At 41.4% G+C, this 24826-nt stretch overlaps 1 protein-coding gene across 1 annotated transcript in view; it reads left to right on the top strand.

Moving 5' to 3' along the window:
* SRPX (sushi repeat containing protein X-linked) overlaps positions 1-24826 on the top strand; it is a gene marked incomplete at its 3' end in the record, with an annotated part of 51892 nt that overhangs the window by 8553 nt on the left and 18513 nt on the right. The window contains exon 2 of the mRNA XM_080363646.1: positions 21847-21906. Within this exon, the coding sequence (XP_080219772.1) occupies positions 21847-21906 (60 nt within the window). The remainder of the gene's footprint in view (positions 1-21846; positions 21907-24826) is intronic.

Here is a 24826-nt window from a genome sequence, read left to right as displayed (position 1 = left end):
GACCCAAGATATCATTCTCACTGGCCTGGGCTATCACTTCTTACACTCACAAAGAACATACTTCTGTATAACCTGTCCGAAGGGCCTTTAGCTGGGACTGCACATCCTGCAGTTCCCACATTCAGAATCATCGAGTCCAACCATAACTTAACTCTAGCACTAAATCATGTCCCTAAGAACCTTGCCTAAATGCCTTTTAAACACCTCCAGGGATGGTGATTCCACCGCTTCCCTGGGCAGCCTGTTCCAATGCCCAACAACCCGTTCTGTGAAGAAATTTTTCCTAATACCCAATCTGAACCTCCCCTAGTGCAACCTGAGGCCATTTCCTCTTGTCCTATCACTTACTCCTTGGGAGAAGAGACCAACCCCCTCCATGCTACAACCTCCTTTCAGGTAGTTGCAGACAGTGATAAGGTCTCCCCTCAGCCTCCTTTTCTCCAGGCTGAACAGCCCCAGTTCCCTCAGCTGCTCCTCATAGGATGTTTTTTTAACTTAGCTCTTGACTTCAAGGTAGGCTGCCCAGGTTTCTTGACTGCCCCCGGTGTGAGTAACGTGGTGGCTTCACGCGTGATCTTGCAGCGTGTTGCGGCAAGCCGCTGCTGGCGAGGCCACATTTGGACGTGGCTCACATAGATTTATCTAGGATGTCTTCCTTTATCCTCTCCTGCTGTTTGGTGTGAAATAAACACCAAGGGTTGGACCCGTTTCATTGCTTTGGATGGTGCTGTCTCTTCCAGCTGACCTTCTGCCGGTCCTTAGTGCCCTGGTGAGCTCAGCAGCTGGGAGAGCTGCAGTCCCCCCTGGCAGGGCGCCGGGCAGATGGCGGGCCGGGAGAGGGAAACAACCCCAGCCTCTGCAACTCAAGCTGGGGCCACCCGGGCATTTTTTGGCAAAGGATTTTGCAGTTTGAGCAGATATGGTTTTTGTTTAACTTCATGCTTTTTACTTGTTCAATGAAACTGTGTCATTGTCTGAGAACAGATGACTTCAGTGGGGTTTAGGTTAGCTGATGTGAGAAACCAGGTTTGCTCAGTGTGCAGAGCTCAAAAAGAGATGAGAAAGCTTAAAGTGATCCATATTCTGGGTTGCTTTTGTGAGATGGGTCATTATGAGCTATTTTCAAGGGGACCCACCCCCCCAACCAAAACATGTAAGATGCATGTCTTACAGATTCTTGATTGCATTCGTTTGAAACTGGTGAGTAAATATCTACATGTGTGTATCTGTGTCTTTGATTTGTACAGTCTTTGAATTGTGACATGCAGCTGTGTCCTTCAGGGAGGCACAGAGGAAACTTCTGTGGCTTCACAGGAAAACACATAACAATACATTTTATGTTACTGCTATCTTTTGCTCCAGATCTTACAGTGGGTTAAAATACACATCTGAGAATACTCCATTTGGATCATTTAAAAGTTTGTGTCATAAGGAAGGGTTGTTTTGAAGGTTTTGAAATTACTATTTTCTAGTCATGTAAAATTTAAAGTTTGTCACAACTCTGAATAGACAGGTTTTCTTACAATTTGAGTAGTGTGATTGAAGACATCTGATTTTATTCTTCCTTACTTCTCGCCCTCTTCTTGTTCTTTTCAGGAAATGCCATTGCCATTTAGGGCACTGGATTTAGACGTGTCGTACATATATCCACTAAGAATAGCATTGCAGTTTGAAAGTAGTCATGTATTCAGGCTTCTCCAGCAGTGCCTTGTCAAGCTGCATGGTTTACTCAAAGCCTACACTTAACCAGTGTGGCCTGGCAACATGAGTCACGTAGCAAAGTCTGTCTCTTTTTAGGCTGTACCATCAGAGTTTTAACCTGCTAGGGTCTGTGGTCCGTCCTGGTGTCCCTCAGAGGTCTTTGTCAGGCTTCCTGGCACTGACTGGCCAGATGGCGGGAGATGGTGCTTCCAGCTCCTGCTTCAAAGTTATTGTTCTGTGCCAGTTGCACTTTTCTTTAGAGCTGTTAACTTCAGGGCAATGGACTTAAAAATAACTACTTGATGCAAATCTGCCTGTCTTGAATCCATCCATTGTGGCTCTCTAGTTATATTGTGTCACTTGTAAGTAAAACAGGCCAAAATTAACATGGGTCTATCCAGATGTTATAGAAGATTAAAAACATGTTGGCTTGCAGACGTTCACTGTTCTAAGCTGCTCAGAAGCAGATACCAGAAACAATATTCCTAGTGCTGAGTTACAGTGGCAGTGAAATGTTTAAATAAAAACAAAACAAAACCCCAACAAAAGACCCACCAAAAAACCCAAAACAACCCAACAAATAATAAAAAGGTCTTTCCCATTCTTTACTTTTCAGGGAAAGAAATGGATATGAGTTCCTCAGGAGGCTACTTGGTACTAAAAGGGGGATCTTTTTTATTAATGTAGTAAGGAAAAAAGGGCTGACTTGCTGAAGGTGTTTTTTGGGTTTTTTTAAGGCATCTGAGAAGTAGTTTGCTTCAGCTTCCTACCAGTGAGTTCATTTTGTCACATGAAGGCAACTGGTTAGCCTGTGTCTGCATCCCCTTTGTAAAATGGTTTGTCTGGAGAGCTTTGACTGAAAACATTCATGTAAGGAGCAAGTACTGTTATTGCTTTTGCATGGTCAATGGATCATGTTAAGGAAAACTGTGTGGGCATATTTAGTTTTGGAACTGCCTGCTACAGGTTGCTCTTGGGTCTCTTTAAGGCTGAAAAGGGGTGACCTGTGCCTGGTTGTGGTTCTGGGCATTCCTGGTGTACTCTTCTGGCCAGTCTTTCCATTGCCCTCGTTACTGTTTCTGCTACAGCTTCTGGCTGTGTTTCCATTTCAGTAGCTATCAGGAACCACATTTTGAGTTTCTCATTGGTAGTTGAGGTTTATTGTAATGAGATAGAAAATACGTGTCTAGGAGAAAATGGGAGGTACCTGTAACTGTAAACTTCCTTTGAATTAGAGTTTAAGGAAATTTCCAGTAAAATGCATCAAATTCTGAGTAGTTCTGTAATAAGGGAAGGCAACTTTTGTATAAATGCCAGCAACACAGTCAGTCTATCACCAATATCTTTTTGTCCTTTCCACCAGCACACTAGAAGTTTGCAGTGGTTAACTGGCTGACAGCTTGTCATCTTTTCAGAAAATACAAACTCCTGAATGGGTTTTTGGCTCTATTTTTAAGAGAAGTACTTCCAATTGGGAATTCTGTGCCTCTCTCCAACTGAATGTAAAAACCAAGAACACTGAGCTATATCTTTAGATGGCTGCAAGGCATTTCAGACCTCTTAGATACCAGTAACAATGCAGCACATGCACTGCAGACCTGGAAGTTCTTTTTGGTTTATTCTTATCCAAAATCATCTTTTTGCAACATTTTTGTATGCCAGTTTGTAGAGAAATCTTTAATATGTGATATACACATAAATTGACACAGACATTTTAGCTATAACATACATTAAAGACCACATATATTGTGTTTGTAATAAAATACAACTTGTAACTCATCAGAAAGATAATATGATTGATTTATAACTGATTTCCCTGTTGGAAGAGTAAACCAGTTTGCCATAACAGAGCGGTCCAAAGGAATTTAAAATAATTCCTCCATTTGAGTTATAAAATATTTCCATATTTGTGTGCCCCTCACAATGAAAATGGGATTTGATTTCTTTGCAGCAGGTGAATGTTGTCACTAAAGCACAACCCCGTTCTCTCTTTACTCTTCTGCCTTTAACAAAGCTATTCTTTATTGAACGAAGACAATGAGAAGGCGTGACAGGGAACAGAAAAAAAAATGTAGTGAGTGACACATGAAAATAAATTCATGCATTATTAATGGTTTTCATGGTATAGAGCCTGATGGTTTTCAGGGTTCCAGTTCACAGGAAGCTGTGACCTTCAAAATGTTCTTTCTTGGGTGAAGACACTGTGATAAGGGGGATTGACAAACAGCAACAGAAATGTGCAAATGGAAGACATAAATAAGACCTCATGTCTGCACAGAGTAGTTATTGTGCAATTTAAATAAACTTCAACTGGAAAGCCCTGTATACCAAAACTGTTGAACAAACTGCAAATTCTCCTTATCACCCTTCTCCCAAGCCCTTGTGAGAGCTGATGCAGCAATTTCTGGTTTGGATTATATTTCCCCAAACAGTTATTTTAAAACCTTCCTGTTTAATTCTTAATCACGTCGTTTCCACTGTGGACGGAGCTGTGAGGAATCCCTGCCATCGCAGTGAGAGACTGTGTGAGCAGGAGAGGAGGATGGCTTGGCAGGCTGCACAATGCAAAGTAGCTGACAAGTTAGAATCGTAGAGTCATTTTGGGTGGAAAAGACCCTCAGGATCAATGAGTCCAACCATAACCTAACTCTAGCACTAAACCATGTCCCTAAGAACCTCATCTAAAAGCCTTTTCAACACCTCCAGGGATGGTGGCTCCACCACTTCTCTGGGCTCATACAGGATTGCATCTCGCTGGGGCTTTTAGTTCTCAGCCACCTGTGATGAGAGTGCTCCAGCCCCGTGACAAGCTCCTTAAAGTTCTTTGAAGCTGGAGCAAGCTTTCCACTGGGGAGCTGGCTGATGGACTGGTCCTGCTGACAGCTTCTTGCTGAGGTGAAGGGTTGTTGAGGGATGGTTGAAATGACCTGTAATATAGCTGCTTTTTTCCCAGAAAATGGTTTCTGTTTTCAGAGCTGGCTGGATGAGGGAGCTGGCACCAGAGAACTTATTGTCAGATCTTGCTGGAGGTTGCCCTTGGCCGGATTTCTTACCGGCAAATGTTGACTTGCCTCAGGCTTGTTGAACTGGTGCCTTTGCAAATAGGAGATGCTGAAAAGCCTGTCCACTGCAGAGGAGCAGAGCGGTGAGAGGTGAATGACTGGGTAGCTGCCACATCCAGCCTGTGTAACCCCTTGCCTTCTGCTAGGAGCTCCTGCTAGTAGTAGTATCCCATTTTCCATGGTGGAAAAAAGCTGGTACAGGACTGTATGTAAACAGTGGGAGAGGAATGCTGCTTGTATTTTGCACACAAGACGCGTCACGTTGCGGAAGTGACCGTACAGTATACTTCCAATTTTGCATATCATAGTAAAATTTTATAGGAAAGAAGAGAAATTTTACATGATGGAAATAAATCAACAAGACTCAAAAGCGTGTTTGTAGCTAGGCAAATAGATGGACTCTGGTTGTTATTTGGCCTGTCTGTAGCAGAAATCCGTGTGAAATCATGAGTGGAAAGCTAGAGAATTAAATTAAGGAACCTGGGAACCTGATTTTTTTTGTTTGTTTTTTTGTTTTGTTTTTGTCTGGGTGGTCCAAATCATTAAGGCTTTTCCCAGAAGCTATACAGGCTCCACTCCTGAGAAGATTTTGTTGTTTTGTTTTCTGTGAAACACCATGTTTGGTTGAGAGGCATATAAAACTGGAGTGAATATTTTTCAATTATTAAAAAAAAAAAAAAAGAGGAAGGGTGCAGTAGGCTTTCAGATGCCTCATTTCTACGTAGAAGACCTCAGGGTTGGGTCTCTCCCCCCAGCCCCATCCCACCAAGCCCAGAGGCAGGAGCAGAGCTGGGATGGGGACCCGCTCCCACTGCAGGGACAGGGGAGCTCCAGGGCCTGGCTGGGGGCCCTGCCAGGCAAGGGGCTGGTGGGGTGGGAGCTGGTCTGTGTTACCGGGGGTGATACATCTCATATGTTTGACCTCCAGCTGGATTTTGGGTTAAATTCCACATTATTTACAGTGTATTAATTCTTAGCAACAATATAAGAGATGGTTTCATGTTCTGTGAGAATTATCACTAGCTTAGTACTTTTGTTGTGGATTGTTATTTTTTTTCCCAGTGTGTTCAACATGCTCCCTTTTTACATCTGTGTGTCTGGTCTATATGACAAACATACAGATTGTTGGTCTGCCTTTAATGACAATCCCTGAAATGAGTCAGCTTTTCAAACTTTGATGCTTCTGTGAAGAGGACACAGTGAGAAATACAATGGCATTCCTGTCCCCTCTTTATGAGACATAACAGCTGATCTTTGCTGTATGTCCCCAGCTTCTTTGAATAGCATAATACTTTGACACTCGGAAGAAACTTGGTGTGGGAAGAATGCAAGTGAACCTGTAAATCTGTTATTTAAAAACATCTGTTCTGCTATGTGTTTGGCTTGTTTTTTTTTCTGAGAGCTTCTAGTGACCATCTTCAGGATATTTGTGAAAACTGAGCAATTTTTCAATACTAAACTGCCTTCATGAACAACTAAAATTAATAGAACTGGCTATTAAAGGATTATATCCTAATTATGTTAAGTGAACCCCAGCCTCGGTAATCCAAAGCTGTCAGCCACCTTGCTTGCTGGAGCTGGTAACTTCTGCCAGGTGTTGTTCATCAATGCTGGGCATCAGCCTCCCCTTAATGAAAGGGACCCAGAGCATGGCCAACATTAGGAAATGTGGCTGCAGTAAATACAGCACAATTTTGTATTTCCTTGCTTATCAGCCCTGCTGCTTCCCAGTGTACTCTGTCCTGGTGTCAAGGCTGGGGCTGGACCTGCTGCTGCATTTCCAGGACCTGAAGGAGACAGAGCAACATTTTTCTTGCTGAGGACCGTGGTGCTGGCCACAGCCTCTCGGTATCTACTCCTGGCCTGGCAGGATGGGAGGGGTGGGGAGAAGGGAGGGGGTGCTGCTGGATATTTGGTAATGGTGTGGTGCAGGCAGGAGAAGAAGAGAGTAAGGGATGTATGGTCACTATCTCTGTTGCCCTGCACTGGCTGGAGATGTGCTTCTGGTTTTTGCTTCCTTCCTTCTTTATTTTGAGGGTGCCAGAGCACTGGAACAGGCTGCCCAGAGAGGTTGTGGAGTCTCCTTCTCTGGAGACGTTCCTGTGCGATCTGCTGTAGGTGAACCTGCTTTAGCAGATGGGTTGGAATAGATGATCCTGAGAGGTCCCTTCCAACCTCGGACATTCTGTGATCCGCTGGGTCACGTGCTGTCTGACCGAGCGGCACCAGGGGCTCTGCTGAAGCTGGGACTGGGTCACCAAGAGAGAAGCCATTGGGGTTTACTGCAGGGACTAGAGAAAATCATGTTTCCATTCTGTCTTCAAGCTCATACCTTTTGAAAAAACCTTCTGGTTGGCCACGGTTTCCTCATCTCCGAAAAGGTTTCTTTAGGATCCCACTTTAGGTGCTCCAGTCACCTCTGCTGTTTCTGGTAGTGGCAGTGGATTTTCACTGCCCTTTTCCCCCTCCTGAAGGAGCAGGGTGTAATTCTGGAAAGGTGGCTTTGGTGCATTGGGGTCATTCATTTTGTTTAAGTTATTATGTTGGTATTGCCAGGTTTCACTTTACCTTCAACCAATATTTAGAGTTCCAAAGACTGACAAAATTTAGTTTTATGTTGATTTATTTTAATTTACTTTCTAGCTTACGGCATTTGAAGTTTCTGAGCATTGTCTTTGGTTAAGGTTATTTATATATATTAATATAAAGATAATGCTTCTCACAAATCATGTTAATTTCAGCAGATAAAATTTAAAAGAATTGCCAAAAGATCAAAGTTTCTTGTATTAAAAGCCATCAATACTGTGTATTTTTATGTAATACTCTTGTGACTGTTGTGATATGCATATATCATTAGTGAAACTGGAGCATCTAAGCCAATATCTTTACAAATGACCTTGGTAACCATTCCTTCAGAAAGAAACTTGTTTACCCTCTTCTTTTCAATGGAAGTGAGAACTTGGAGAATATCCTTCCAATTGGGAGTTACCACCAACATGAATATTAATGAATAATGAGCGAGGGCTTGGAGAGAGAATCTCAAATGTTCCTTTAAAATGTAATCAGCATTATTTTATGCTGGCTGTAGCAAATAACTTTTGAGTCTGCCTTAGGATATGATTAACATTTAGTGTTTTAAACAAAGCGAGCAAGCTAGTTCTCATCAGTTGGTTTATTCAACTTCTGTGCTTTTGGCTATGAACTGCATATTAAATACTGTTTGCTTCGAGGCTGTTTTTAATACTAGAAATAAATTAGAATTCCTAATAAACTTAAATTCCTATCTCCTGAGTTTTCACAGCAGTTGTTTACTTTTCTTTCAATTGATTAGTTTACTATTAAATTTTACGTTCCTTTTAATCTCTTTTTTTTACAGTTCCACCTGTTTTTCTGTCATCTTTGCTCAGTTTTTGACCTGCTGACTGTCCTACATGGCTCTGACTTGTTCCTTCAGCTCTTCCTCCCTAGTGTAACTCTGACTTTTTCTCCTACATGTCACCCTTGTAAAGCCTGAGTACTCCTGGAGTCCTTAGAAGTCTCTTTTTCTTCCAAGAAGGGCCTCCAGTATTAATACCAATAGCCCTTAATGCTTTCGTCTGTTTTCAGGGTGTTTGTAAGCATCATGGATAAAATAACAAATTTTCTAGAGCATGGACTTTGTAACCCAATGTTTATGCTTCTAGTTTCTCTAAAAGGAAGCTGCTCACATGGAAGTGAGGTGTAAAGTGTGCTGCGACAGACTTCTGGACTGCAGTTGTATTTGACAAGTTGAAGCTAACTTGGGGAGTAGTTGTCCTTGAGCTCATTGAAGATAATAAGCCACAACAGAAGATATATGTATTTTTCCCTAAGTGGTGACTAAAGCAGAGAAGGTAAGGAGAAGTCCTCAGGGGAGGAGTCCTCAAGGGAGCTCACTGCCTGCATAAGGTTTGCAGTTTTTCTGCATCACTTCTGAAACTCCACTTACTAAAGAGCAAGAGGAGACCACAGTCAGTAACTGTGTTTTTCCACTCCATTTCTGTTTTCTAGGAACTCGTTGGAGAGTTTCCTATGGATTACAAGCAGCTCCTGATGCTAGTTTTCAAGTGTTGATATAGTGTCTGATACTTAAAGTTGAGATTTTTTTTTCATAGGGAGCCTTTCTTTTAGTCTGCTCATAAAATCTGAAAAGTATTTTGTAAATGGCAGAGCTTCAGAAATAACACATGACTCAGGGATAAAGAGAAGCGAGGAAAGCACTGTATGTGGTGCTATAGTATTAAAAGTTAGATACTGAGATGTGCCAGTTTCCACTGTCAGCATTTAAAAAAAAAAGAAGACTATTTCTTCCATCTGTCACCAATTCAGAATAGATCAGGATTAGTTTTCAGTCTCTTCCTTTGGAAAGTTATCCTGAAGTCCACTAGAACTTGTCATTAAGAAGACTTTTAGCTTAAATGTTCTTTACTTAAGCGGTTGCTAGCAGTTCCACCTCTTTTTAGTTACTTTTTAGTTTGCTTTTCCATCTCGCAGCATTCTAGTGCATGTAATGGTGCACCTGCCTGCAACTGCCCCATCCTCCTATCCTTTCTCCGTTGAAGAAGCTGATGAAGCACCTTGTTAGTATAGGGCTTCATGTGTAATTCAGGCTTGATTTGTTATAAACCACATTTTATAAATTTCCTGAGAAAAGTAAGAAGAAAAAAAAAAAGCCCTCAATTCCTTCTACTTAGCATAGAAGGTAGCAATGTCCTGTGAGAGCTGTTTGTGCCACAGGTTGGGGCTGGTCCTCAGGATCTGCTGTCCTGATGGAGGTGTGCCCTGCCATCAGCGGTGGAAACCATAGCAGCACCAAAGTGTGTTCATCTGAACAGGGTTGTGTCCCAGCATCTGGGGTGGTGTTTAACCTTTCATGTAGCCTGGAGACAGACTAGTCAGTGCAGCTGTTGGGTGAGGGTGGCTGTTGACTTCACCAGTACACAGCTCATCCAGTCTCCTAGAGGGCTCCAGCCATCCCAGCTCTTAGAAAATTCAGAGGACACCAGGTGGCTGCAGCTGGATGATGCTGGCAACAGACCTGTGTTGCTTTCTTTCAGTGAGGTGAAAGCTCTCGAGGCCCCTGCCAACCCATCATTTCTTCATGGCTCCAAATTCACATGTCCATTTTTTAGGATGTGTAAGTAAGATCCATCAACAAAGCAGTTTTGGAAATAGAGTGCCTTTGGGTGCTGGTCACACATGTCTCTGAGGACTCACTGGTCTCCAAAGTCCTGGCAGAAGAGGAGGGGCTGCTAGCAACATACAGGTGGGCAAGTCTTAGCTCAGGCTGCTAAACCACTGTGGAGAAAAGCATCAAACATACATCAGCAGTGGGTGTGCTGTGAGAAGGTAGCCTAGAAAACAGAGAGCGGGTGGAGAGGTGCTACAGGGTTATAAAATAGCTGGAATTTCCTTAATTGCTTGGAACGTTGTGCTTAGGTAGATTAGGCTATTGTAGTCCGTTTGACTGGGGACAAAGCCATAAGTAATTGAGATGAGCTGGTGTCTGAGAGGATGGGACAGAGTCTGGGTTTGGCTGCAGACGAGTGTCACTGGTGGACAGTGCTGTGTGAGAGCGGCACAGAAAGCAGTCACACTTACAGATGTCCGTGGGCAGCGCACAGACGGCCTTTGCAGAGCCTTTTTGTAGTTTGTCAGGCACACGGTGCAAATTCTGCTCTATCCAGAGCTGTCTGTATTTTCCATGCACAACCCCATAGCTGCTGTAAATAATGAAGACTTTGCTTTCCTGATGTACTTAACCTCCGACTTAGATCACATGTGTGCTCAGAATAGCAAATATATTATTATGCAGTATGCAGCTGTGATAGCTGTGTTTTGTGTAGGTGTAATGCAGTGTGTTTACCCTCCTTAAACATATTGATTAAAGAATGTATTTTTTTCCACCTGAATTGATTTATATTTTAGTGTTCATGATACTTTTTGTCTTTTCTTTGATAACAGTCTGTGGTACTGTGACTGTTCCTGATCATAAAGAGAAATGCTGCCTTTAGGTTTTTTAACATCATTTATTGAAGAGTTCCTTAAGCAAAAACCAAACATAATTTCCTCATGGCCCAAACAAAGGTAACATTTTCCTCCAACCTTCTCCCTGTTGATCTCCTGGTGGCATAACTGGCTGCCATTCCATATATTCAGGGACATCTTTCATTCACTTGTCTTTCTGGGTTTTTTATTTTGTTTTGCTGGATTTCAGTTTATTGCAAGATCCTTATCAGGTGGAGTCCTTTAAATGGGAGGGCAGATGCTCTTGGGCCTTCTCTTGCCAGCTTAAAAAATCATGGAAGCTTACTTCTTCTTCTTTCTCTGCACTTAGTTATTTAAATGTTCAGTTCAGCATTGAGTCTAAACAAAAACCCCCTCAGTGGTCATGCTGAAAATCAGCATTTCATGAGAGCTCTGTTCATGTACATAATGTTCAGATTTTTGCCTTTGAGCCAAGCTCCCAGTTTGACCCTCACAGCCCATCTATTTGATGTGTCATTGTAGTACCGTGTGGGTTGTACTGTGCAGAAGTCAAGGGAGCATGGCCTATGTGGGAAACAAGGAACAACAGAGGAGATGGCTGATATTTCTCTTGAAGATGTACCAGTGTCAGGTCCCAAGTATATCTTTATTAGCCCATAGAGCTGCTTTTTTTCTTCCCATGGAAATCAACAATTTATTTCCATAGCAGAGGCCTGTCGTCTGCATGCTTCACTTTTTTGTCTAGATTATTCCTTAAATTTTCTGTTGAAAAAACTATATATTTCTGTTGAAAAATATTAATATATATATTTTACAATTCTGAAATTGCATTTTAAGCAAAATTTGTATAAATCTTCACTTCCCATTGAATCATTCAAAATGACACATCACAAGAGCAATCCAGAGCAAACCAGAATTTCCATTGACCATAAGGACACAACTTTAATGAAGGATATTACTTTTTTACATCTTCAAGTGAATAGTATTTAAAAAACAGTTACTGAAGGCCTTTGGCCATTTTCTGTATGTGTACTGCAAGCAGTATTGGGATACACTGCTCATCCTGACACTGAACACACAATTACAGTAAAAGCAAATGCATTTGCAATGGAGCAAGAGATCTGAGAGCAGCCTACAACTGTACTGAGGTTCCTGGACCGTATGTGTGTGTTGGCAAAGGTGTCTGTAGCCTCTTGTTAAGGCTGCCAGTTTCTCCCTTGATTGCTGCGTGTTACAGGACTTTTGCCTGGGTTGAGCCAGAGCCACTTGAACAACTTGCACTGTTATTGCCAGGCTGGAGAGGAAAAACAATAAACCAAAATCAGTGGTGGAAAGTGTTTTGCTTTGGATTTGCTGTATCTAAGATATCTACATGTGTATATAAAAGGAAGCAGAGTTGAATTGTACTTTACAGAGCTTTTCTCGACTAACACTAGCTTCTGTGTCTGTGCAGTGTCGATCCCACTGATTTTTGTGAGAGTAAAGTGCATGGGCATGGCTGCCTACCTCTGAATATGTGATTTCACTGAAATGGATGGGACACCTTATGCCAGGAGTAGTGTTTTCTTTGTCACACGGTATTTGCCAGCACATGAAATGAGTTTTATGTTGTCACCTGACTTCTATGTAAAGCGATAGTTTTTTCAACATGTGTAATTAATCAGTTTTGAAGCACCCTCATGGCTTGGTGTCAGCTGCAAACTGGGCTGTACGGTCCTTGTGAGTCCCTTCCAACTCAGGCCATTCTATTCTATTCTATTCTTCATAGTTCCATTGGGTCACAGATGCCAAGAGAGGAGGAAAGAGATTATCTTTTGGGAAAATAAACTTTGCCTGTATTTTCCTAATCAGTTTAGTGATTTCTGTGTAATTGGAAGGTTTTATTTCACAAAGCATAAAACATGAGACATCTATGACCTCTTTTGAACTTGCTAATTCTGAAGCTTTCTGTTCTACATTTCAGTTGTGCTTTGATTTTGACAACTTTGAAAGAACTGTTCTTTGATGGAATCTTGTATGAGGCATCTACCTTAAAGCAAGTTAAAACCTGTGCTTTAAAAAATGGTGTTTGCATCTTAATCAATACTGAGACACAGTGAATTAATCTGTATGTAGCCCTGAGGGGATCTTCTTGGTGTGGGATTAATTTGTGTTCCTGAAAGACCTTACACCTGCAAGGAATGGAAGCACAACAGTGGTGTGGCACTTGTGGGTGTGCATGGAAGCTCAAATCTGTGCTATCCATGTGTGCATTTCCATAAATACAGGCATGGAAATTTCCAGACATCTCTGGAAGTTAATCATCTGGGCTACTAAACTCCACAGAGGATTACTGGAAAAACTGTTAACTTGGTCTGGATGAGTGATCTGAGTTTGGATTTGGGAATATGCTGTGATTCTCTTGATATCCTCTACTTTTCAGTTCAGCACAACTCTTGCTGAATACAAGTATGTCAGATATCTGTGCTTGAACTTGCAATCCTGTGCATTGCAAATATAGTTGGAAATATAGTTGATTGTGTCAAGCAGGAGGCTTAAAAGTGGTGTGGCCAGTGGGAACATCCTTTGAGGGAAAAGGAGGGCAAATGTTATCTTTTGACTGACTATGCCTTTTGAAGACTGCTTAACATGAGCAGTTGCCTTTAGATTGTCTACATTTAAATATGTTCATTAATACTGACGTATTTCTATATCAACTCACACGTATGAAGACTCAAGGCAAATCCATATCTCTGGCTATTTATTAATTGATTTTACTGACACTTCTGGTCTTTTATTTGTTCTGCTTTGATTTCTGTAACAAAATTAATTTCATATTTGTCATGGTGGTGTTTTAAGTCTTACAGACCAGATGAAACAAAACATCCAAGCGTGCTGGCAGCTTTAAACAACTACTGAAATCCTGCTGAAGCCAATGGTATTTAAACATGAGCTTTGCAGAACTGGGGTATAATGTTCAACCAGTAAAGAATGAGATGAAAAACCCACCTTTCCATTTTTACTACCATCATAAAATGAGTACAAGTATTTTTACACACAAAGTAAAGCCCTCTAATTGAAGGTCGTGACCATTTTTAGTGCCTTTTCTGCTGTCGCATGTACATCTTCCAGACTTCTGAGGTCTTAGTGTGAACTAGCCCTGCTGTACTGCAAGAAGCTCTACAATCTGCTGCACATAAAGCTAAGTATTTTAATTTGTATATTTGATGTGGTTTCAGGTACCATGGAATGAAAAACGGTGACGCAAAATATTGGAGGAACTAACTCCAGATGTTACAGGCTTACGGGTGGAAACTTGTCATTGTCTTCTTACATGTGCTTAAAATGATCAGCTGTTTGAATGTGGGAGGAATTCCCAGCCACTCTTCTCTGTTTTGGACAGATGGATTGCCTGTGAAACTAGCCTTTTCTTTCTTCCCGGTATTGAGAGTAGCCAGTGTCTGCAAACCAGAGAAGATGCCATCCAAGTTCATTTAGCTCATGTTATTTTCTTGTGTGCAACACACGATGTCATTACAACTATTGTTTGGTGTGGTTTTTTTTGGTGGTAATGGTGGGTGGTTGGTTTGTTTGGTTTTGTTTGGTTGGTTTTTTGTGTTGCTTGGGTTTTTTTCTTTCTTTTTTTTTTTTTTTTTCACTTTGTTTTCCTTTTGGCTCTTCTATAAAATCTGCCACGCAGCTGAAATGTGAAATTATCACTGTATTTTTAGGGTTGGCTTTTGCATTGTCCATTTTCCAGCAGTGTTCAAAAAATCTGAAATGCAGTGATCTTTTCTGAAATACGTATTTAAGTAAATTGGTGCTGTATTTAAGACTTCAAGCTTCAGTAGAGCATAAACTGGCACATTGACTTCAGCTGCTGATTTTTACAGTACGTACCGGTATTGCCTAAAAAATCCAAGCTTTTATTAATGTATTCTGCAGGACCGCAGGTACAGTAGATATGAAACTCTTCAGTCTGCCTGGTGCTAAACTAGAGAGGAGAGCACTGCTGTTCAGAAAAAAGCCCTTATTGCCGGCTAAGTGCTGCAGCTTCTTGTACTTCAGTGGCCGAACTTGTCCTGTCTCAGGGCAGCAAACTGTAAAAAGTTTCCAGTTGGTTTCATGAACTGTACTGTTGTTGTCTGTATCTTATTTTCAGTTGATCCAACTCAAAAAGTGTTAAGAAATTCCTATATTAGTCATGGGAAAAAAAAAAAAAAACAAAACCACAGGTTTTTATAGCTCTTTTGCCTCTTATAGCCCACATTCCTTCTTTTTCTCAGTTATAAAGGATTTATAACACAATAGCATGTTAAATGTTATTCATCTACATACCTGTGTATAGAGTGCTTGCCTGGGCATTATGTTCTTGTGCCTTGATTCTGCCTGCACGTCTGCACGGGTGACCCTTTGCAAGGGGGAGAGGGGTCCTGTGTGTGTGACCCATGTGCAATTACTGACATAATCAGTGCCATCAAACAATGGAATACCAGAGTCCTCGTTCCCTTTGTCCATGTGGGTAATTCCAACAACCCTGGTGATGATCTTAGAGTGAATAACTCTGCTAAGGTTTATATGCGGTTGCAGGCTTTAACATTGTGTTTCTTGGTTACTGATGCTTTAATTTTTTTTTTTTAAATTATTATTTTTTTATTTTATTTTTTTCAAAGGAAACCTCTGAGTCTTCTACTGGTATTGATTTTTTTTTCTTTGTGCATTTTTATTATTATTTTAAACCTTGCCTTGTTGCTGCTTGTCAAAGTTAGATGATTCAGTGAGAAAATGCCTGGCTTCATGTTGGAGAAGGCGCAGTTTTCTGTTTTTTGTAGAATCAAGATGGTGAAGGAAATATTGACAGCTTTTCTAGTTCTGGAGACATTTGAGGCAGTAAAGGCAGCATGGAAAGAGTGTTTTCCAATTAAATGTTAATCCTGTATAATATCTGAAAGGTTTTATTGTGAAGGTTACCTAACCATCTGAGAGGTTTTGCCTGCTGTGGCCTGAATTGGTGTGCCTGACAGGTGTGAAGTTTAGGATCTTGTTGTCTGGAATGGTGTCTTTCTATCTGCTCAGAGATCTGCAGTACACAAAGGACTAATATACTTGAAGTCAGGTTTTGTGCAAAGCTGAGGGACAGCAGAAGTCCTCTTAAAACTTGTTCTGCAATCAGATAGCCTTTGCCTTCCTTCTCTGGCTCAGCAAACACTGACAAATTGATTGCCACTCTTGTGTAGCAACCCAAGTACTCTTCTCTCAAAGCTTTTGCAGACTTATTGACAAACAGGCAAGTGGGACAGCAATCAGATCCTAGAAATATAGGAATAGAGCCATCATGAGAAACTGAGAATAGCAGCCTCTATTGGGTGTAGATTGTGGTACTGTAAGAGCACAGTAGTTCAGCAGATACTTGATGTTGAACGTAAAGATCTGTAATCAATTTTGAGTGGCTTTAGAATTAAACACATGGTCTCCTTGAGGGTAGTGAGCCCACTTCAGGAGATACTTAAGTGTTTTGCTGAATGAGAATTGGCTTGCAGGCTAGCATCGGGACACTTGGAGTGGATTTGGCAACCACAAAACGTAGGCAAAACAGATCCTGAAATGGTCTGACTTAGGTTTTGTGCAAATGGGTAACTGTTGTGTCTCTGAGTGTCCCATTAGCTTGCCAGTTTGAACACTAAAAGTAAATGTGTTATCTTAATAATTCTTCTTGTATGAATATTTTTACTGTGTCATAGAATCCTAGAATGGTTTAGGTTGGAAGGGACCTTAAACATCATCTAGTTCCAACTCCCCTGGCATGGGCAGGGAAATCTTCCATTAGACCAGGGGACCTTGAACACTTCCAGGGATGGGCCATCCACAGCTTCTCTCAGCAACCTGTTCCAGTACCTCACTACCCTCATGGTGAAGAATTTCTTCCTTATATCTAATCTAAACCTACACTCAGTTTAAACCCGTTAACCCTTGTGCTATCACTACACACACTTGTAAAAAGTGCCTCTCCAGCTTTCTTGTAGGACCCCTGTAGGTTCTGAAAGGCTGCTGTAAGGTCTCCCCAGAGCCTTCTCTTCTCCAACCTCAACTCTCTCAGCTTGTCTTCACAGGAGAGGTGCTTCAGCCCTCTGGTCATCTTCATGGCCCTCCTCTGGACTTGCTCGAGCAGGTCCATGTCATTATGTTGGGGGGCCCCAGAGATGAACACAGTGCTGCAGGTGGGGTCTCACAAGAGCAGAGTAGATGGGCAGAATCACCTCCCTCAACCTGCTGGTCATGCTTCTTTTAATGCAGCTTAGGATACATCTGGCTTTCTGGGCTGCAAGTGCACATTGCCAGATCATGTTCAGCTTCACATCAACCAACATCCCCAAGTCCTTCTTGTCAGGACTGGTTTCAATCCATTCTCTGCCCACCCTGTATTTGTGCTTGGGATTGCCCCAAGCCATATGCAGGATCTTGCACTTGACCTTGTTGAACTTCATGAGGGTTGCATGGGACCACCTCTCAAGCCTGTCGAAGTCCCTCTGGATGACATCTATGCCCTCCAACATGTTGACTGCATCACACAGCTTGGTGTTGTTGACAAACTTGCTGAGGGTGCCCTCAGTCCCAATGTCCGTGTCACCAAAAAAGATGGTAAACAGCGCTGGTCCCAATACCAACTCCTGAGAAATGCTGCTCATCACTGGTCTCCACTTGGACATTGAGCCATTAACTGTAGCTTTTTCAGTGCAACCATCCAGCCAATTCCTTATCCACCAAGTGGTCCATCCATCAAGTACATGTCTCCAGTTTAGAGACAAGGATGTCATACAGGACACTGTCAGAAACTTTGCACGAGTCCAGGTAGATGACGGCAGTTGCTTTTCCCTTATCCACCAACACTGTAACCCTGTAGTAGAAGGCCACTAAATTTGTCAGACATTATTTGCCTGTAGTGAAGACATGTTGGCAGTTATCAGTAATCCCCTGTCAAGGTTTAATTGCAAGGTGACAATAAACCCTCTACCCTCTCCTCATAAGAAAAAGTCCTATGATGTGGATGGGATGGAATACTTAGTTGGTCAGTTTTAATCACCTGTTCTGTCTGCCCCTCCTTGCAAACATACTCCTCTTGTGACAGAACATGCGAAATTTTGTCATAATTCTTGGCTGTCATAGCAATAAATCTAAACATGAGCTTCTTCAGCATTCCATTGGTCACTTTTATCAGTCTGCAGCACAGTGTCAAAAAAACCATGGAGTTACTTAGAAGGTACTTAGAAGAACTTAGCTGAAAGGAAAAATCACTAAAAGAGAACTGGTCTTGTTTTTAACAAAACCAGGACACCTCCTTATTTTCCATGTGCCTTAGCATAGTTTTCAGGAGAATCTGCTCCATGATCTTACCAGGCACAGAGATGAGACCGCCCTGTAGTTCTCCAGTTCTTCCTTTTTTCCCTTTTTAAAAATGGGGGTTATGTTTCCCCTTTTCCAGTCAGTGGGAACTTCACTGGACTGCCAAAACTTCTCCAATATGATGGATGATGGGTTAGCAACTTCGTCTGCCAGTTCCCTCAGGACCCATGCATACATCTCATCAGGTACTCCTGGACTTGTGCATCTTCGGGTTCCTTAGATGGTCTCAAACATGATCTCCTACTGTGAGCAGTTCTTTGTTCTCCCAGTCCTTGCCTTTGCCTTCTCTGACTTGGGTAACCAGGTCTGCCATTCCCTTCTGGAGAGAAGGGTTACTAGCTTACCATCACAGCTTCTCCTGCCCTGTCTGCCAGTTGTATCCCTGGATTTATTAATTTGGCACAGACCATTAGGTTAACGCTGACAGACACTGCTATGTGTTTTCAACTAGGTTATCACAGAATCACAGAATGTTAAGGATTGGAAGGGACCTCAAAAGATCATCTAGTCCAATCTCCCTGCTGGAGCAGGAACACCCAAATGAGATTACACAGGAAGGCATCCAGGCAGGTCTTGAATGTCTCCAGAGAAGGAGTGTGTAGTTTCATTAGAACTCTATGCCCTAACAAAATGTGAAGAGAAAGCTTTCCTATGTATCCTATGTAGTGACTATTTTGCTAATGAAGAAATCTTTTTTCACAACATAAACAGAATATTCTAAGTCCATAGATTAATAGATTGATCTTAAAATGCAAGTATTGTTTTGAGGGTTTTGCTTGTGATCTACCAGAACAAAATCCACAGCTGTTTTTTGCAGGAACCTGCTATACCCTGAACCATTATGTCAGAAATCTGTAAAGCACTTGTTCTTGTCGTTCCTTCTCAAATACCCATTTTTTGTGCTGTGATAAATTTAGCACTTTGAACACAGAACAATGCTTTGTCCTTACGTGGCTTGGTAGCTCATTTTGAACATATGAAAAGGGTAAATACTTTGTTTTGTGGCCGAGAAGATGGAGATGAAAGGGCTATTCGCTCAGGATCACTCATGGGGTGGCATCAGTGGGGAATGAGGTGCCAGGTCGGGCCTCATGGCCACCGGGACAGAAGCCATCTGCTGAAGTGGGACAGTGCCTGGCATGGTAAGGACAGGTCTGTCAGAGCAATGTGCGTGTGCTGAGGCCTGGCGTCAGCCATCGGGCTCTCTGTGAGGAGAGGCCATGGAAAAGCAGGAGGAAGGGAGACCGTCCCAGGGTAGCGCAAACACAACCTCTCACATGGTTCCTTGAGCCAGGCCTTTTGTGGTTGTTAACTGTAATGATGCCTTGTTAGGAAACAAACCTTTCTTCTCATTTTGAGCTAGAAAATGAGCTGGAAACAGAAGATGTTGAACTCCATGAGCAGAGCCTTGCTTCATGGCAAGAGCAGTGAATAACTCTTCAATGCCAATTTTTGTTAGAAGACAATCAAAAGCGTTGAATTATTTCTTGTCTAAGGAACGGTAAATATGTAAGAGGTCACACATAGCTCTAACATTTACTGATATTTAAATGCTAAAGTCACTGCACAGTAAAACTTGGACAATTAAGAATGAAAACACTGACACAACAGTTTTATAACCCTCAAACCGAGTAATTAGCTGAGTATCCTGATTTCTGACAGAATAATTGATGCTTAGAGAGGTGTTAATTTACACATCAAGGTCTCCATAAAGTCCTTGTGGATTGCAGTTTGCTCTTTATGTTATACAGTCAGACTTCAAGTGCAAAAAAGTTTAACACTTGTTTGTAGAGAAATTTTTCAGATACCAGTGTTTAGGCATAAAGAATTCAACCACAACAATAAATATAAAATAATCCAGAGAAATGGCTTTTAAGTGATAGGAAGCCTGTGCTGTACATAAAGTCCATGATTTCAGGAGAGAAGGTGTTCAGAATTCACTTCATCAGGTCCCAGCTTGAAGCTCTCTAAAAACTGGCAGGAGGATTCCTGGTGATAAGAGCAAGCTTTGAATTGGATCTAAGGTGAATTGTGAGGGGTTTTCTACTTTATGGTAGATGTGAACACGACCCTCTTGATTTTTCACATGCGGGAGACTGAATGGTTCATATAGCTGTAGTGTTGGTGCAAGGCTTTGGTCTAACACGGAACACACACTTCTCTCAATTCCTTGCAGTTCCTGGTAGGCACTGCTGAGTGCTGTGAGCTGGTCCTGGGTCAGGGGCACTAGTGCCCAGTGTGCAAGTGACATGGTGAGAAGGGTCATGGGAGATGCAGAGTCTCTTCTTCAAGCAGTCCAAACCTTTGCAAGCAGAGCTACATCTGATGCTGTGGAGGGCACTGCTCTTCTGTAGACAGATCCTATGCACTGAAGCTACTCCCGTAGAGTAGCTGCAGATACACGGGCTGGGTTTTCCTGAGACTGGTAGTGTAAGAAGTAAAGTTTCACTGGCTTCTGGGCAGTTTATTTTGTTTTTTATAATAAGTGGAATCTGTTGACAGATGCTGACAGTAGTTCCGGGGAGACAAAAATTGTTTTGGTGGCTCTTTTATCCTTATGCTAAGTCATCCTAACCATTAATGTCTGTTGGGTTTGATTGCTGCAGAAAATTATGTGCTTTGCACATGAAATTAGTAGCTTATTGAGGCACCTTAATTGTTTAATTTAGCCTAACTTTAAGCAGCAGCTTGTACAGGCCATGGTCACAGACCTCAACAAATGGTGGTGAAATATCTCCATAGCTGTAATTTGAAATAACATGCGGGAGAAGCTCCTGTACTGTTGTGCTGAACCAGCTTAGTACCTGCCTCTTGCATGTCAGATTTTTAGAAAGATTTCTCAGAGAGATCTGTATGAGCCCTTTTTAGTGGAGAAGACTTATCTAGAATTTAGACTAGACTTCGTGCTCTGAACCTGCTGATCTCAAATAAATGTTGCTTAAGGATATTTTGAAGGCTTTCTTACCAAGCACCATGTTTTATTGATGAATTACTTGAATGGTGGTGCTCCAGATGATTTCTGATTTTCAAAAGCAATTTTTGCCTTTATTGTAAGCTTATAGTTGTTGCACAGGTCTTTAAAAGTACAGGACTATACTATCCATCTCTTTATTTTGAAGAACCCCAGAAGACTGCATGATATCAAACTCTGGGTTTGATTTGAGTGTAACTTGTGTTTGCAGGTAACGTACCTCCATGTTTTGTTCTTGGTATGAAGATCATACAGGTTGTAAACAAGGGTTGTTCTCAAGTTATGCACATTTTACTTCTGCTGTTTGGCGTGATGGCTGTTAACAGCCACTGACACTATGGAACCACTTTATAGTGAAATCTTTGATGTCCTCCTTCACCTGTACCTCTTCTGCTCTCTCTGATCAATAGATGAACTTCATGATTGATGGGCTTTCCGTAGCAGAGGAGCTGTGACTTTACATGTGCAACATGGCATTGCTTGAAAGTGCTCTGAGAGCAATGAGAGTGATTTTCTATTTCACTTGATTATCAAATCAGTTTGCCCCTTCCAAATTCACTATAAACTGGGTCCGTTATGAATTTGAGCTTTCAGAGAAGCCTGTGCTGATGGCATTGCATAGATTGTGGCATTTTAATCTTGCATGTCTTTTTGCAAAACTTTCTTATATTCTTATTTTATGTTTCCTTTCTTGCTGCAGTTCTTTTTCTCTATTTTGTATTGTAGGATCGGGATATTCACCCCTTGAAGATGACGAAGATGTGTATGCGCGCAATAGATATAAAGGTGAATGCTTTGCTTCTATGCTAAAGAGGATCAGCTGGTTGCTAAGAGAAAGCTTCTTTCTCATTCTTTTCATGGATTATAAAATCTTGGAGATCCAGCTCCATGCTTTTTCTCATGGATTTTTAGATCAAGTTTTAATTTCTACCCCTTTTAACAATGGAAATTAGCCCAAGTGCTGATCACCGCTCTTGTATGCACCTGAGTAAGTAACTTTTTGCACTGCCTTTGCTCTTGGAAGATCAGGCTGTTAACTCATGAAAATCCAGGAAGAGCTTCTCTTTCTTCTTAATACATCCTAACAAAACCATCAAAGAAAAGCTAACTCAAAACCTGGGCCTGTTGATGGTAATGTATAGAAAGAAGGACATGCAAGAGAACTTGATTTTCATGGCTTTTTTTTCTGTAAAATTGTTTGCATTTTGGGTTAACCTGCAACCTGAAATGCAAAGTGTGCTTAACAAATGAACAGGTACATTCTAAAACAACTTATGTAGCTTTATGAATGAGTGAATGTATTTGGGTATTTATAAAGCAAATTTGGGGGTTCTTCCATATTTTAGATTTTGCCATTTAGCAAGACTGAGAAGTTTTTTGATGTTATTGGTAAATCTCTCATTTACTATGTCTGTTTTCTTAAAAAGCCTGCTTCTGTCTCAATACCCCTCTCCTCAGCCAAAAGCCCTCAGAAGCCCAGACAGTAAAGAAACTTTGCATTTAATTTGTCACTTCAAATGGTAACTGTGTTTCTTTTTAGTAAGCTAATCTACAGTCATGCTAGAATTGTAATTTGAATTTGAATTTGAATTTTGATTACTTGAAAATATTGGGCATTGGTGCTGAGTCGTATGTTATTGATTCTCTGCGAAGAGTCAATGGGCTTTATAAGAGGTAAGTCATAAAGTAATTCAGACATTTATTAACAAAAAAGAGGAAAGCACAGATGTGATGGCTATGTTGCTGTTTTCGTAAATGTCCTAGGTTCCTCCCAGTAAAATACTTCAGCATGAAATTTTGCTTTAAAATGCATGCAGAAATATTTCTTTAAAGCTTTAATTGGGTAAACTCATTTTTATTTACCTTTTAATGTGTAACCCTGTGAAGACACATAGATAAAGAATTCCAGAGATCATGAAGATAAATCAATGCCAGTTCATGCCAGGGCAGGCAAGTAGTTAAAATGCAGATTCTGTATAAGTTCCTTTTATATGGTGATCCAAAATGGATTACACTCATGTCAGCCAAAATGTCACCAGGATAAGTGAAACATAATGACTCATTCACACAGATATTAAGTACTGCCCTGAGTTTGGAAGCGCTACTGCCAAATGTTGAAAATAGGACAATGTGAATTTAAGAGTATAAAGCGTTGGCATAGAAAAGGCTCACTCTTCATTAGCATACTTATTTAAGTTGGTATTGGGGGGGAAGGGAGTGGAGAAAGACAAAGCAAGGAAAAATGGGCTGAGTAGCTACATTCAGAGCTTCTCCTTAAACATGCAGTCCAGCATTTTGGGTGTGGCATATTGCTTAGTAAATAAAACTTCCCAGTAACACATAATTAAATGAATTTCCCTAACTGATGTTAACATACATAAGCAGTGTTGTTCCTTCTTTGCACATATACACAGTAAACAGTGCAAGTGAACATACAAATCCATCCTCTTTAGCATCTGCAAACAAAACATTGCAGTTTATTGGGGGCGATTTGACCTCCTACTAAACCCTTTTGTCGTTATCTGGATGTTTTTCAACTAGCTCAGCTTTCCAAAGAAACATCGCTGAGACTTTCTGTGCCCACGGCATTTTTAAAGAGTTTTTCCCTTCCTCCCTGGTGAACCCTCCGCTCTGTTAGCTGATGTACCAGCGAGCAGCAGCACAACCTGTCACTTTGCATGCTGCTTCTGAAGGAAATGCTCAGCTGCGGCTGCTGTTTAAACAGGACTGAGGGCTTGGGGGAAACCATGCTCTGAAAAATGCTTTCCTTCCTGCCAGTTGGCAAGGCGGACTCAGATCGTATTTGATGAGGAAAGGCTTCCTGAACACAGCAGCCCCTGTGTATCGCTGAGGAATGGTGCACACTTTCTGTTGAACAGAAAAACTACGTAGATTCCAGTACCTAAAAACTTAAATTTCAGTTAGGTGAACAGAGCCCAGAATGGATGGTGGAACTCCAGAAAAGGTGCCTGGGAAACATGCAGCTTTTCTTATTCCCCAAGCCTTCAGGAACACAGCTAGTCTTGCCTTGAGGCAAGGAGGAGCTTGTGTGACCTCTCAGGGCCCCATCCAGCTCTAATATTCTATAAATACTCTATGTAGCTGCTTAGCCTTTGAAAACCAATATGTGCCTTCACTTAAAAATAAGCAAACTTTGATCTAAAACTTTGTTGTATCATTTGATGTGCTTTCAGGCACATAAGCTTTTCAAGTTAGCTGGGGTTTTTTTCAGTGGTATCACTTGGTCTAGACCCAGATATTTGCCCCCTTATAAGCCCTGCCTCACCCACTTTCTTCTAATCACATTCAGTTCTAGAGTAAGCATAATCATGTTTTAGATCAAACAGATGTTCCTCCTAAGCTCTTCAAGTTATCTGCATCCAAAAGCTTGTCTGGTTTTGTTTTTCTTCCTGACAGTATCATTTGGTCCAGTAAAAGATGTATTACTTCTCTCTAGGAGCCTTGCTTTGTTTCTTTCTGTAGACCATTGGAGCTGCAACAACACTACAAGAAAGGCTTTTTCAGTATGCTGTTTGTTCATTAAACTGCATTTCTTAGCTGTTAGCCTTTTTTTTAAAAAAGTATATGTGCAGCTGTTTACTCAAGGCAAGCATGTTTATAAAGCCACAAAAATTTGCAGAAAAACTCAGGCAATTTTCAATACCTTGAAACAGCTGCTTGGCTTTTTTTTTATTAGCCTCTTGAT

The sequence above is a fragment of the Nesoenas mayeri genome, assembly GCF_963082525.1.
Source record: "Nesoenas mayeri genome assembly, chromosome: 1".
NCBI lineage: Eukaryota > Metazoa > Chordata > Aves > Columbiformes > Columbidae > Nesoenas > Nesoenas mayeri.
This window is presented reverse-complemented; position numbering and strand designations above follow the sequence as displayed.